Below are 15,975 nucleotides of genomic sequence, written 5' to 3'. Positions count from 1 at the left end.
TAAAGTACTACTGGAGTTCAAAGAGAGCAACTGGGTAGGATGAAGGCTGAAGGAGGAGGTAGCATTTGGAATGGTAGGAATCTAAAAAGGAAAAGAGCATTCCAGACAAAGAAACAACAAAAGCAATGGTAAGGAAGCAAGGAAGTACTGGGCACATATACATAGAACAGCCTGTAATTCAATTTGGCTGGAGTATATGGAATAAGGGAAGATGGTATCACATTATTGAGGGTTTCAAATACTAAGCTTTACTGGTCAGCTTGGACAGAGGAGAGACATAACCAGATAAAGGTGGCTAACTATAGTATGATAGATGTGAGAGAGTGAGGATGATTGCAAAAGCCTAAGCAAGTGGTAGTAAGCACCATAACAGACTAGGAGGTAGGAACATGTATCTAAGAGATGCTAAAGAGGCAGAATCAACAGGGCTTGGTAACTGGCTGGATATGGGAAATGAAGGACAGAGGAAGATCCAAATAAACACCAAGATTTCAAAAATGGAAGACTAAGTAAGTGGTGTTACCACTGATAGAAAATGTGAAACCAGAATGAGGAGGAAGTTTAAGGCAAAATATATTAAGCTCAATTTTGAATGTGTTGAGTTTAAGGTCAAAATATTCTCTAGGTAGGCAGTTAGAGAACTGGGTGTAGAAATCAAATAGTCAGCAAGCATTTATTACATGTCAGGAATGGTGGGAAGCCCTGAAGATACAAAGAAAGGTAAAAACAGTCTCTACTCTTAAGGAGCTCACATTCTAATGAGGGAGACAACATGAAAATAAGTATGTACATACAAGATAGCATAACCTGTAAATGGAAGGTAATCTCAGAGTAAAGGGACTGGGGTGGGTATGGTGACAGACCTGGTACAAAGCTAAGTCCTGAAGAAAGTCAGGTAACCTAGGAGGCAGAGGTGGGTAGGAAGAACATTCTAGGCATACAGCATTGTCGGTTCAAATTCAAAGAGTTGGGAGATGAAGTGCTATGTGGACCCCAAAGCAAGAGGATAGCTATATCATAAATGCATGGAGGGGAGTAAAGTGTAAAAAGACCTGAAGTTAGAAAGGCACCAGATGGTGAAATACTTTCAATACCAAAAGACTTTATATTTGGTATTTCAACAGCTCCCATGAAGATACAATTATCATCTCTATGCTGACAATTAGATGGATTTGTCTAGCCTGACCTGTCTCCTGTCCTCTGGTCTAGTCTCCAACTGCTTATAAAGATATCTTGAACTAGACCCACAAACAGCTTAAATTCAATACGTCCAAAAAGCAACTCATTACCTTTCCTCTCAAACTCTCTCTTCTTCTTAACTTCCCCAATACTATCAGGGGGTGGGGGGGGGGCACCATCTTCCCAGTCACTCAGACTCAAAATCTAGGTGTTATCCTTGGCTCTTCACTCTCACCTTCCCCACATCCAATAAGTTGCTAAGTTTTGTTATTTACACATTTGCAACATCAATCCTATACACTCCTTTCTTTCCTCTGATACTGACTCCACCCTGGTAGAGGACCCCCCTCCCCACCCCCTACTCCTTGCTTCACACCTAGATTATAAGAATAGCCTTCTGAGAGGCTCTCTGTTTCAAGTTTCTCCTCATTCCAACAGAGCCTCCACTCAGTTGTCAAAATGATCTTCCTAAAGCTTAGGTGTAACTATTTCACTACCACCCCTCCCCAATCAATAAACTCCAGTGGCTGTCATCTCCAGGATCAAACATAAAATCTTCTGTTTGGCTTTTAAAGCTCTTCAAACTCTGGCCCCTTCCTCCATTTCCCATCTTTTTATACTTTATGCCCCTCCATATACTCTTCAATCCAATTCCATCGGCCTTCTTGTTGCTCCTCACATACAGGACTCCTCCTGACTCCATGCATTTTCACCAACTATCTCCCACTCCTGGAACTCTCTCCCTCTCCTCTTTGCCTCCTGGCTTCCTTCAAATCTTGCCTAAAGGCTCACCTTCTATAAGAAGCTTTGCCCAGTCCTCCTAATTCTTGGTGCCTTCCCTCTGAGGTTACCTCTGATTTATATTATGTACGTATGACCCTGGGCAAATCACTTAACTTCTGTTTGCTTCAATTTCCTCAACTATAAAGTGGGCATAATAACAGCACCTACCTCCCAGGGTTGTTGTGAGGATCAAATGAGATATTTGTAAACAGCACCTGGCACAGTGTCTGAAACACAGGCACTACACAAATGTTTATTTCCTTCCTTTCCCTTTCTTTGTATCACCAACATTTAGCACAGTTTTGGGCACACAGTAAGCACTTAATAAATGCTTGTTGGTTTGTTGTTTGAATTGGAGATCAGAGGAAGCCACTGGAATTTATTGAGTAAGGAGCTGATAGCTGAGTGGGTGACAGATTGCAGCTGGATGAGACCTGAAGCAAGGAGACTGACAAAAAAGTTACTCTAATAGTCCCAGGGAAGAGGTGATAAAGGACTGACCTAGGGATGACTTTGAAAGCAGAGAAAGATATATTGTGACGGTAGAAATGACAAGATCTGCCCAACAGACTGAATATATGGGATGTGTGAATTAGGAATTATGGTTAACAACTGAAAAGAAAGGGCAGTGATAAAGATTTTAGAGTCATTCAAATAAAAGTGATAGTTGATGCTGTGGAAGTAAAAGATTGTCAAAAGAACTGACAAAGAAAAAAGGTGGCTAAGGACAGACACATGGAAAGTACTCAACTTAAGGATAAGAAAGAAGACAAGCAGAAAATGAGAGACAAAGATCAATATGAAGAAGAAAATCAGGAGAGTAAGTGTCAAACCTGAACCAGATGAAACTGTAACTGAGAAATGTTTTAAAAAATAAGCAAAAACACAATACAAAGCCCACAAAGATCTGTTTCTACTTGAGTGTGCTACCACTGTCTTCAAGGACAAAATATCGAAAAGAAGAGGTAGTTAACAGAACCAAATACTTTTGAGGGCTTATGGAGAACAAGAACTGGGAAAAGGACAATGTACTGGTGATTAGAAAATTACCGGTGACCAGAAAAAGTAGTTTCTGCAGTACTGAGGAAAGAAGTCAGAGAGTGAAGGGTCAAAAAGAGAGTAATAATGTTCACATGAAGGTACCAGATGTAGACTATTTTTTCAAGAGGTTTCTATTTCTAGTGCTGATGTATTCCAGTAAATGAATTTAACCTACAGCAGTTACTTTATAACAACTCTCAACTGACCAAAATTTCCAAGAATGAAATAGACAATGTCTAGTAAGCAATATAATAGCAAACGAAATTCCTTACTGATAATTTTCAAGTAAGATATGCCAAAAAAAAAAAGTTTCTTACATTTGCCACACAGAATCATGAACCAAACTGGTTATTAAAAGAGCTCAATAATGATATATATAGGATGGAAACTGAGAACAGAAGTGTATAAAGTAAAAAAAAGGTAGCATTCATATTTTATTCAGTGAGTCTCTGCAATTCATCTGAATTCTAAGAAGGAAAACAAATTAGAAAAGGCCCACAGAAAACTAAAACAATAAGCACCAGAGGGTAAGAAAATTTTTGCATAGAAAAAATGTGAAATTGTTAAGAAAATTTTGAAAGGAAATGACTTGCAAGAGATGACTCACTGGGTAGGGGAAGGGGACAGGAGGAATTTGGAAATAAATGTAATACTGGCATTAATAAAAATAAATTTTATTTTAAAAGAAAAAGGCAATAAGGAGTTATCGTATAATGAAGTACTGAAAGCCAATAAAGCTCTCATTTTCCTTTTCTGTATTATAAGAAAAAGACCTCGAAACTTGAGATATAGTAACTATAACCTTCATTTTGATCTCTTCTTTTGTTACATAATACAATGTAGAATTTATCTTTAGAGTCAACTGCTGCCACGTATAAAGGGAAAAAGCCTTCCTAAGAATCTAACATTAAATATTCAAAGTATCTACTCTTCCACTGAGCATAAGAGTTATGAAAATATGCTGTTCTTTAGTCAGAAAATATAACAAACAACAAAAGGACGTTACAAGAAGTACACAATAAGAAAGTTTGTCATTGACCATAATGACATAATATACTAGACAATATGAACCAACGAACTATTTCAATAACAAATTTCCTATGTTGTTAGTATACCATATAGTTACCGTTTTGGGACTAAGTGGCAATGTCTGTTCAGGACGAGAAAAGCAATTAGAAAATTTCCAAAGCCATGGCTTAGCATCGCTATCTTGTTGAAGCCATCCACGTGACCTATTGCAGGGGTTCTCGGTTCCGTTTCCTTCCATCATACAACCATACAGTGCAGTTCAACATTCTTTTGTCTTTCCCTTCTTTCATTCTTCCCCCCTGTGAAGAATGAATTTGAACGTTATCTTTTTTAAAACAGGAAAAATATATTTTCTTTACACTTAAGACTTCAATATTTTTACAGTGTAATCAAGTCAGTTTAATGATCAAATTTTTAAAAATATCAATTTAATATCATATGCAGAAAGATTTAGATAGAGTTTACTAAAGTATTCTGAACACTATTTTCTTGAGAGCCACTATTCATTTCTATTAACATCAGTCTTTTTATCCATCTTCACTACCAAAAATAGATAATTTTAAAATGTGTTAAAGATATTTTACCCCATATTATTTTTGATAGTATGTAAGATCCAATCTTTCACGATGGCCTAGTCATGGGCATCTTCCATGAATGCCCAGAAAACCAACTTTGTACTTCATTCCTCTACTTATTTCACTATAACAAACTGACATCACTAATGAAAAATAAGTAAACTATTCATTTGTGCACTGATGATTTTATTCGGAGCAGTTCACTCACGATTTATAACTACAAATTATGATGACATTCTTGTAATTTAACAAAACAGATCTAGTCACTGTTGCCCATTTATCTGGGGAAAGCCTGACAATGGCAAAAGCAATGTTTCATACCCAAATTCTTTTCATTTTCTATACAAATATATCCAATCACTATCCTTGATCTTCTATTTTTAAAGTTTATGAAACAGTTACGAACATTTCCTCTCAGTAATTTCCCAAAAGACTTTTTTTAGAAGAATTTTTTTTAAAAAATCCACCCCCAAATATCTCTTCCAGGCTGTTCTTCATAGTGTGTTCTTTCCAAAAAATTACTTTTGTAGACAGTACTCAAAATCTTCTAACTAACCTTTGTCTGCCTAATCTAGACACTATGATTTCAGTAGGACTTAAAATTACATGTGAACCTTAATTTTATCTTTTTTAATTCATCATAAGCTAGGGCCATTATCTTTAACTTATTTCATACCTAACTCAACTTTCTTTCCAACACACTTTCATTGTCCTCATCAAATAGCAAGTCATGCAACTACAGGCATGAGATTAATTTAACTGGAGAATTCCTCCAAAGCTTTAATTTTTCTGTATGGGCTCCTAGCAGCCTAGTTTAATAGGAAGCAATAGTACAGACCATATATGTAGCTGAGTGCTGATACTGACTCAAGCTTTCCCTTCTTCCCCCAGGAGAAAAAAAAATGTCCTTTAAATTCATTTAGGGATGTGAGACTTTGCATATGAGTTCTAACTCACAGAGATATGCAAATCTGTAAAACTATACAAACTTTGCATGGCTAGATAAAGTAATAATAAAGTATTTTTTCAGATATGTTAGTGTTCATCATTATCTGGTTTTGCTACAATTTATGAGTCAAAGAATCTGGAAACAGCAACAAACTTACTAGCTGAACCTTTTGGGGAACCCTGGGGCAAAATTAGAAAGTACAATGTATATTTCTGATGAAATAGTGGATTCCCACTATGGTCATTTTCCTTTTCCCTTACGACACAGATAGACAGTTACAGATTCTATTATCTTAAATACTGACCATTTTAAAAGTATAATTCAATATGTATTTATTAGATGTCTACTAGGTGTAGGGGCTACGAAGACAAACCTAAATAATCTCTACCCTTCAGAAGCTTACATTATACAGAAGGGAAATAACATGTACATGGATAAGTAAAAGAAAAACAGATACAAAGTAATTTCGAAATGGGGAAGAAAACGAACATCTGTGAGATCAAAAAAAAAAAAAAAAGGCCTAGAAGAGAAGGTACAAGTAAGTAAATGTTTTGCTTCGTTTCATCAACTTTCTCCTTACCACCAAACTTTTACTTTCTGCATCCCTAACTTTTTTTAATCAGAAGAAATTCTAGTATGCCTGAAACTGACCCACCCTATTGATATCCCATCCAGGAAGGTTAAATAGGTTGACTATACAGGCACATTTCTTTACAAGAGTGTAGCTCCAGCCTCAAAATCATTCATTAACACCTCATTTATAATTTAACTGTTAAACTTTAGAAAGGAGCCAAAACAAACTTTAGCATAATCTGCTTAATCCACTTTCATTTCCCTTTTCAAGAACAAATTCAAAGTATACTGAGAAGAAAAAGAAGAAAGTGCCCAAGTCAAATCACTATAAATAGTACCCGTGTCTCAAATTCTACTAAATCGTCCCTGGAAACCACATAAAGTAAAACATATAATCAAACATGATGTTTTAATTAGCTGGATGTATGAGGCAATTCATCAGTCAATAAATTTATTAAATGTTCATTACGTGTCAGGCATAGTCTTAAGTAGTGGAGTTACAAAGAATGGCCAAAAGGCGCTCCTGAGGGGCTCACAATGTAAATGGGAGAGAGACAAGAAAACAACTATGCACAAAAAAGATACATACAGGATAAATTGTAGATGATAAAGAGTCCGAGGCTGAATGCTTGCTACTTAACATAAGAGGTGAACTTTTTCTGTAATACAACCGGAAACTCAACGAGTCTCGTCAGAGGTCTAGGGGGTAGGGACAAGACAAATTCCAAGTCCCATATCTTATATTCTATCCTTGAGACTATATTGGTACTGGTCTAGTCTGCTGAGGTGTAAGGATAAGGGGTTCTTTTACCGGTTATACTGCCTATGAGATCCGGCACTTTGCTGAACCCTTTGCGATGTTACGAATCTTGTAATACAAGGAATTTCTATAGCGGACACATTCAAACACGCTGCATTTCATTTTGGATTAAGTTCTCCATCCAACGGTGTCAGCAGTTTTACCGCGGTCCTCTAGATACACTCCAGTGACTTTTGTCACCTACACAATCCTAAGGTTCTCTTATTTGTGGTCATCTTCCCAATCGCACAAACACAACTAAAGCGTGGCGCCACATTAAAGCCCACGAGACGACCAGGGTGGGGGCATGAAGGAAAGACTGTCACGATACCACGAACTTCCTTTACTTCTCTCTCCCTCTTCAAAACTGTGAGCTAGAGAGCCGTCTGCGGTCCGCCCCACCCCCACCCCGGCCCTCAATGGGGGCACACACGCCCCGGCGAAGCTGCCAACCCCCAAGCCCAAACCGCTGGCAGGAGAGGGGGCAAAGGAGGGCCCAAGGGAGAGCCGCTGGGCTCCCTAACTCAAAGCAGTGGGATGCGGGGGGGGGGGGGTGAGGGGGACGGGTGTCCTCACGGCCGCCCTGGAGCAAGGCCAAGGGGCCAGGCCGGGGAAGCAGGGAGTCCCCGAGACTGCGCGGCCCGCGGGGAGCAGCCCTCCCAAGAGTTGTGTGGAGGGGGGGAGTGAGAAGGCGGAAGGAAAGCGTTCTTCTTTCAGCTCCCAGCGCCAGAAGGAAGGGACCGCAGGGCGGTGACGCGACCCCTCCGCTCCTCCCCACCACCCCCCCCGCCACTCACCTCAGCCACCTGCTCCACCTGCTCTCACATGCCGGCCATACCGCCTACCCCCCCACCCCCCCCAGCCCTTTGTTTTGATTCCCGACTCCGCAGCTCCCGCCGCCGCCGCCAAGCGCACCCACCACTTCCGCTTCCGTAACGCACCGCCCTGTCGCAAAACCGACGCCCTCACGCACACCCTTCTCACCTCTTTCTCCGAGCCCCCTCCCACCTCCCACTGGACTCCTCCTCCGCGGGGCGTGCTGGGAAGCCCAGGAGGCGGGGCCTCGGGGACCTTCCGCGCGTCCTCGGCCTCCTCCTTGGGAAACGCTTCTGCTGAAACTGACCGGCCCCTCCCCGCCTTGCCCCTCCTTTTCTCTGAGGCTCCTCCCACCCCGACCAAGCGCTCCCTAGAACTATGGTAGTTGGAGGCTCTTTTTTCCAGTCTAGAGAGACCCCGTGGTGGTGGGAGGGATGGGGCAGGGCGAGAAAGAGCTAGGGGTTTGGAGTCACACGTACAGGGATCACAGAAGATAAATCTAGGATGCTTTCTGAGTTCAAATTGTGCTTTTCCACTTACTACCTGTGTGACCTTAGTCAAGGTGCACTTTTTGCCTGGGTGACCATAAACAAGTCACCAACACCTCTTAATTCTAGTGCCTTCCCTCTGTTAATTATTTCAAGTTTATCCTGTATGTAGTTTGGTTTGTGTATATTTGCATGCTCTCTCCCACAATAAACTGTAAGCTCCTTGAGGGCAAGGACTGTCTTTTGCCTCTTTTGTATTTGAATTGAATTGAACCTCTCAGGCCATACGCCTTTTTTAAGCTCCTTCTGTGGGTCAGGAACTGTACTAAGCTCACAGATAAAAAATAAAAGAGACAGCTTCTGGCTCTTGGAGCTCCTTGGTGGAGACAGCATGCAAACAACTATGTACTAACAAGCTATATGTAGGATAACTTGGAAACAATCTACAGAAGGTAGTCACTAGAATTAAGGGCTTCAGTTCAGCTGTAAAATGAGGGGTTGGACTAGAAGAACTTTGAAGTTTCTTCAAGTACTAAATCTATAAAGTAGATTTGGTGTTTCTGGACCCAGAAGCAGGAAAAGAGGCCCCCTCCCAGTCTCTGGACTCAAAAAAAACTATCAAGATCTTACAAAAAATGTAAGGAAAAATATTACAGGAAGAATCCTTGAATGAATACGTATTTATTACGAGTTTAACACCTGTTAAAATATTAGCTCATTTTAAGCCTAGGTGTGTGATAAAACATACCCTAACGTCTGTAGTGGTTCACTCCTCCAACTTTTGGCACTTTATTTTTTAAAGAGTTATAAGTTCAGTCACACTGGCTCCCGAGGCCCCAGTTAGAAGAATTTCTAACATTTGGGCAAAAGTCCGGCTCTTTGAATTTATAACTATCCCTAATTAACCTCTGGCCTCTTTGTGGTTGAAGCAAAATTTAGTTTACTGGAAACATTTGGGTAATGAAATAGCTGATTATATTATAGTGTCTGTAGAAAGACAGAAACGGGAGGGGAGATTGGGCAAACAGTTGATGTCTTCTTGAGACTTCCCCCTAAGATATCACCCTTCTCTGTCACGTTTTGGTGACACCTCTGGGCCTCAAACATGCTCCAAAAAGTCACATTCTAAGTTACTCTTCTTTGTAGCAAATCTGATGCTTATACCATAGTAGGGCTGGGAGAGTGGAACAAAATCCCCCAACCAATTGGAATAGACCTCTTGCCTTTTTCTTCATCCAATGGCTTTTAAAGACTTTTTCACACAGTCTAAAGTCTTTTGATTGATTGAGACATTGTTCTCACCTAGCTAAGGTATCGGAGCTTACTCAGGTGCAGGTAATACAAATGCAAATACAGAGAGACTATCTATATGGGATGGTGAGCAGAGTAGAGCGGTTATATGGACAGTGGCAGATGTTAAAAAAATTGGCCAGGGTGTACCGTAATCAGGTCTGGGGAGGTCAGAAAGTTCTCCTAAATCAGGACAGCACAGTCTGTAGGCAGGAGTTCCCAAAACTAAGTGGATTTGCTCCTCCAGATCATGGTCTGCAGAGATCCATTTGGAAGAGTACAACCGAAGTAGGGCAGTTGGCAGGGTGAAGCCCTCCTTGACTGAGCTATTTTTGCTTTTTTATCCCCAGCTCTTGGCATAGTATCTACTAAATAGTAGCACATGATAGCTACTAAATAAATTATTGTTGAATTAATGAATTAAGAAGCTCTCACTATTTCCTTTTTTAGGGTACTAAACTACATACTCTCTGAGCTGACAGGGATTTCAGAGGTCATCTAATCGAATACGTATCTAAACAAGAATCCCTTCTATGAATAACTGGACTGATGATCATCCAGACTTTGCTCCACTACCTCCTGAAGTAGCCCATTCCACTTCTTAGCAGCTCTAATTGGTTCATTTTCTCCATTCGAAAGATCTCAAATCTTTATCTCTGGAAGTTCTCCCGCTGGTCCTTGCTTTACCCTCTGTACTCACCCATGGCAAGTGGCAGCCCTTTAGGTACTAGAAGACAGAAGACATGCCTGTGGCTGGCATTTTGATTAGACAAATCTTAGAAATTTTGTTGCCTTCTTTCTTTTTTCATAGGCAACAGTAAAACTTTATAATTCAGTCGCTACTTCTGTACTGCATCATTAGAGTGCCACCTAGTGGTCACCCTTGAGAAAATTCATCTTGATTATATTAAGCCAGTAAACTTCAGGTTTCTGATATCAATGAGCACATATGTAGCACCTACTATGTGCCTAGCACTGGGCCTAGCATAGCGGAGATAAAAATCCAAAGAATAAAACAATATCTTACTGTTTACTCCCTAACTGAGGGAGCCTCACGTGGACAGATTCTATTCCAAAGTTGTAATTCTGAAGACAAAATAGACACTTACATTGGGTTAAAGTATGTTGAAGATCTATGATTTTTTAAAATAAAATTAGCTTTTGTAATAAATGTAATTTTAAAATGCTAACCTGTATATTATGCTATTAGTAATGTCCATTACTGTGTTGCTTTAAAAATAAAATTTCATTGAGGCATTTTTCTAAGGACAGACAAGGAATTTGTAATTTTAGGGAAGGAGCTCCTACAATATCCATGCATTGTCAATGGTAGTTCTGTTTTATTTGGTACCCTTACCCATTAGTAGCTTCACTTTTTTTCTTTAAAAGCTACCAATATTTTGTAGCTAGTACAACTGCAGATTTGAAATAATGGTCATTTCGGACAATAAACAGAAATGTGTAACTAAAAAATTCTCACTTCTTTTGATAAGTAAGATTTGTGGTTATTTGCCACAAATAACTGTTAGCTGCCTTAGGTTACTTTCACTCTAACTTAATTTCTTGAATTTCCTAAGAAACTAATTTTTTTAGAGGGAAGGGGACTTAATTCTTTTCTGTCATATAGTTTTGATGATCCTATACCACCAAATTACATTAGCAGCTGAGAAGTTAGGAAAAGCTAAGATAGTGATATAGACTGGTACTGTATGGTAGAGGGCAAGATCAAACAAGCACATGAAACATCTTTTATGCTTGTATTTAACTTGCCAGAAGGCAGATGACCACTATCTAAATAGGAGTTTATAAGCTGGTGAGCATTTGCTCACCATCATTAAGTATATGTGCAAGATATCATAAAAGAATCATAAAAAATGTAAAAACAACCTTCTTTCCAGTGCTTTTTCCTTCATTAAAAAAACAATTAAGTACCTGCTATGTACAAAGAAGGCAATAAAAGGTTAAATAATAATAATGAGGCTCTAAGGCAGACTTCTTAACCTGGGGTCTGCCAACTTTTAAAAAATATTTTGATAACTATTTCATTATAATTGGTTTCCCTTGTAATTCTGTGGATTTTATTTTATGCTTTTAAAAACATTATTCTGAGAAGGGATCCATAGGTTACCTAGACTGCCAAAGAAAACCATGACACACAAAAAAGTTGAGGATCTCTATTCTAAAGTTTGCAAAGCTCTTTATATGTGTAAGGTCCTTCTTAACCTCACTCTCCCAGAGGTAGACTAGTGATATCTCCCCCCACTCGAGGTTCTAAGGGTACCCCTTTCACTACTGCTATTGGCTGGAGCCAATATTCTATTCCCACCCCCACCCCCATAGCTTTTAGTGACTAAAGGCTCAGTTCCATTTAACTTATTAACATCAGTTACCTTTTACAGAGGGATATTAACTTCAAAGATATAGCAAGAAAAAAAGTACAAACATTTCTTCCCCTACTCCTATTCTTCAGAAATACACTCACTCCTCTCCCTCCACTTTGGTCCCTAAAAGAGGTAGCTGAGAGTTAACTCAGTTTCTGAGTTAATTAATTAGCATTAATCTCACCTAATTTAAGTCCAAATGTGGCATTGTGACTGGATGAGCCCTAGTCCTATCTACCCACCACTGGGCTGGGTCCAGAGGTCACTCCTTGATCCTTGGAGTACCGATCTTGGACCAAGCTGGCTGCAAAACCTGATATGATTCCGCTCTTCAACTTCAGATGGCTTGTTTTCCTGATCTCAATAAGTTTACAGTCTCCAAAATCCATCTCTAGTCTCCTTCACCTAAACAAAAGAACAGACACCAATGCTAGACTCCAGTGGGAAGGACCCAAGGGCTCTCCCCTTGCAGCACTGTTTCTCATCTCTCCCTGGAAAGATATCCCACAGGAAGAAGTCAGCTAAAGACAGAAAAGATGAGGGGATGTACTACCTTTTGAATAGACTCCAATTCCAGCTAAACAGACAGCTATAGACATTCAAGGAGGTTCCTATTTACCACACGGTTAGCAGACTGCAACCAATTATAGAATGTCTAGACATTCTACAAAATCCACTCATCATCTGAGCGCTCTGCACATGGTGGACTGGGCTGCCTGTCCAGTTGCCTGTTCTCTCTGTCAGCTCAGGGAACCTACCCTCCTTTTAAATGTATTATCTCTTCTGCTCCTTACAACAACCCTGTGAGGTAGATGCCATTATTTTTATTGATGTTTTACAGATAAAGAAACTGAGGCTCAGAGAGATAAAGCAATCTGTCTGGAGTCCCACAGCTAGTAAATATCTGAGGTGGAATTCAAATCCAAATGTTCTTGACTCCAAGTATAGTGCTCTGTCAGCCGAAATTGCCTCCAGATAAGATACAGTCTCTGCCCTGTTGGAGCTTACAATCTAATCCATAAAACACAAACAGAAATATTGTCAAATATGTAGTATTATTGAAGAGGATGGTATATGAAGTATCCTTGTTTAACACTGATAAGGATGGCATTGTTCAGGCAGTGATACTTTTCTTTTAATGGGGTATGAACTTCCCTTGCTATGGGCGTTTATTGGCTTTTTAAGCACCATAGTAAGTATGATTGGTTGAGTCACCACTAGTCCTGCCTCTGAACTATGGCCTTGGCCTTTAAAAATAGAACTGTTTATCACACTGTTTCACAAATAACACATGGGAGGCACTGAGGTTTTTGGACTACAGCCTCTAACAGGTTTGCTCTTGATCTGGTCATGTAGGAAGGGCAGGAAGACAGCTTTGGAGGGGTTAATAATCTTACTTTGTTCTAGTCTGTTCTTCTCAAGAGGGGCTTGCTGATAATGGGAGCACCAACTCCTACAGAATTTCGTAATCACCCTTCTCACAGGGACCTGAGTGAAGTGGGGGCAACTCTCCCTACATCTTGATGGGGTCAATCAAGACAGGCACAACTTGTGCACTCCCCTAAATCCCCTCAACCCTCAATGAGGGCTGGTTGAGGCAAACACAGATTCCCCACAAGCCTTGATGGGGGTTGATCAAGGCACGCACAACATTTCATCTTGTACATTCAACCCTAAGGGTTCCTCACTCACTGACCAGTGCCCACTTGCTTTATAGGGAATAGACAAAGAAGGCATATTGCCAGTAATAGCCTCACAAGTTTACATCATCTCATCCCTATATCTCACTGTGCAGTGGCAGTGGATATATACAATTTAAGTACAAATTTTTATATTATTTACCATTATATAATGCTGTGCAAATGTGGTGGAGATGTTTTGAACCATGATCATGAGAACTCATATCTAACACCTGGGAACAAGAAATAGTTATGGCTGTTGATCCTGGGAACTAAACTATAAGAAAGAATAACAAAAATCTACCTCATACACACTAAAATCCATCTTACACGCACATGCGCACACACACACACACACACACACACACACACACAGCAAACCAGAGGTGGAAAGGAGAGAAAGATGCTATTTGGACATATATTAACTCCATTTCTTTTAAGGAAAGCTTATATAGCTTCTTCCAGGGAGCCCTGTGGCCCAGAAGGGAAGGGAACCATGTAGACTCAGAGATGGAAGCATTTCGAAGCAGTAGTGGAGTTAAGTTCCAGGAGCTACCCTCTTGAATCCAGTTGGGGAAATTCTGGATTATGCTGAATTGCTATATCAAAGGAGGAATTTCTGAAAAATATAAAATTCTCTGTCCAAGGGAATGGACCCATAGGAAGGCTTCCTGGACCAAGGAGGAGCCAAAACCAAAGCCATAATGTAGAAAAGGTAATGTCCTTCACAGACGAGTATGAATCACATGGACTGTGTAAGTCTGGAAGAAAGGAACTCATTCCCTAATCCCGTATGCTTACCTCCTTGGTAGATAGATAGATAGATAGATAGATAGATAGATAGATAGATAGACAGACATAGATATAGATGTCTGTATATAGATATAAATGTCTATATCTATATATCTGTGTGTATGTGTGTTTGGGGGAGGAGAGGCACTTAACCCCAGAGAGGCACTACAAATCAGAAGTAGGGCTCACAATAGGGGTGAACTCACTAAAGATCCCAATTCTCTCCCCTTGCTGAACCTATCAAGAATAACCTAGTCTGGAGGACTGTATGGTTCTTAAGGAGAAGTAGAGATCACTGGAGAGGAAGAGATGTTTTGACTGTTTATAGGCTTGGATGCTAGTCATTTCTACTTTCTTGTGGGTGTAATAAAGCTCATCCTGTCTTGTAGCTTGAGTGCTGGGAGCTGAGGCCTCAGATACTTATTAGCTAGGTGACCCTAGGCAAGTTACTTAACTTGTGTCTGCCTCAGTTTTTCTCATATGTAAAACGGGGCTAATAATAGCACTTACTTCTCAGGGTTGTTGCGAAGAGAAAATGACATAATATTTGTAAAATGCTTTGTAAACCTCAAAGCACTATATAAATGCTAGCTTTATTATTGTTCTTGTCATTTATTTATTCTCTAGAGACCAAGACATGAGCCAAATTCTAATATTCCCCAGGAATATCCTGAGTGAGGGCAAAATGAGTCAAATTTGGAGGTTTTCAATGAAAACTATTGGGTGGTTACATAAACCAAAATGACAGATTTTATTACAACACCCCAAGTTATTTAGTCCATGTAAATCCATAGCTTCAATCCTGGGCAGAGAGTATTAAAAAAGGGAATAGAATTTTTCTCTCCTTTTTTTTTATTCTAGTTCACTAACAAGTAATATGAACTGTCCCAATTCAAGACGGCAAATTTGATTTAATAGGTATTACTAAGACTTGGTGGGCTGAGCCATGAAATATGGTTCTGGAAAGGTATTTCTTATTCGAAAGAAACAGTACAGTTAAAAGGAGGAGCAGGGTAACATGATATATTAAGAAGGCATATTAATACAAGGAAATTCAGAAACCAGAGGGGAAAAGTATCATGGAAAACAGTTGGGTAAGAATCAGTGGAGGCAGAAAAGGGAGCCAATATGGTCATCAGAGTGTACTATAAACAAACTGAACAAAACAAGGAAGTGGGGTAAGTTCAGTAAGCATATCACAAGCCTGGCATAGAGGTAAGTCAAAGCAGTGATGAAGGAATTCAATCATTCAGACATCTGCTGGAACTTTCACTCTACCAAAAACTTAATAATTTCTTGATTTGCCTTAATATTACCTATATATAATATGACCATTCTTTATAATTTTGCAATGCTCACTTTTGACTTTTTTTTGAGGTTGTTCTTTCTATTTCCATTGGTGTTGACATTGTGTATAGTTTTCTTTGCTCTTTTCACTTCACTCTACATCGTTTCCTATAGATCAGTTCTTGCTTCTCTGTATTCACCACGTTTGTCGTTTCCTAAAGCAGTTACATTCTATTACATTCATATAACACAGTTTTGTTTAACTATTCTCTACTTGATGAACATCTACTTTGTTTCTAATTCTTTGCTGTCAC

The 15,975-nt window shown here is 39.6% G+C and overlaps 1 protein-coding gene across 2 annotated transcripts in view; it reads right to left on the bottom strand.

Moving 5' to 3' along the window:
- The window catches only part of MARF1 (meiosis regulator and mRNA stability factor 1), a 46,188-nt gene extending 41,857 nt beyond the window's left edge, over positions 1-4,331 (bottom strand). The window contains exon 1 of one of the 2 annotated variants that reach the window (XM_036737652.1): positions 4,130-4,331. In XM_036737652.1, the coding sequence (XP_036593547.1) occupies positions 4,130-4,273 (144 nt within the window). In that variant the 5' untranslated portion in view covers positions 4,274-4,331. The remainder of the gene's footprint in view (positions 1-4,129) is intronic. The other variant, XM_036737653.1, reaches the window with a different exon arrangement.
- Positions 4,332-15,975: the final 11,644 nt, after the last annotated feature.

Source organism: Trichosurus vulpecula, chromosome 9, assembly GCF_011100635.1.
Source record: "Trichosurus vulpecula isolate mTriVul1 chromosome 9, mTriVul1.pri, whole genome shotgun sequence".
In the NCBI taxonomy this organism is placed as follows: Eukaryota; Metazoa; Chordata; class Mammalia; order Diprotodontia; family Phalangeridae; genus Trichosurus; species Trichosurus vulpecula.
Note: the sequence above shows the minus strand (reverse complement) of the source record. Positions and strands in the feature narration are given on the sequence as shown.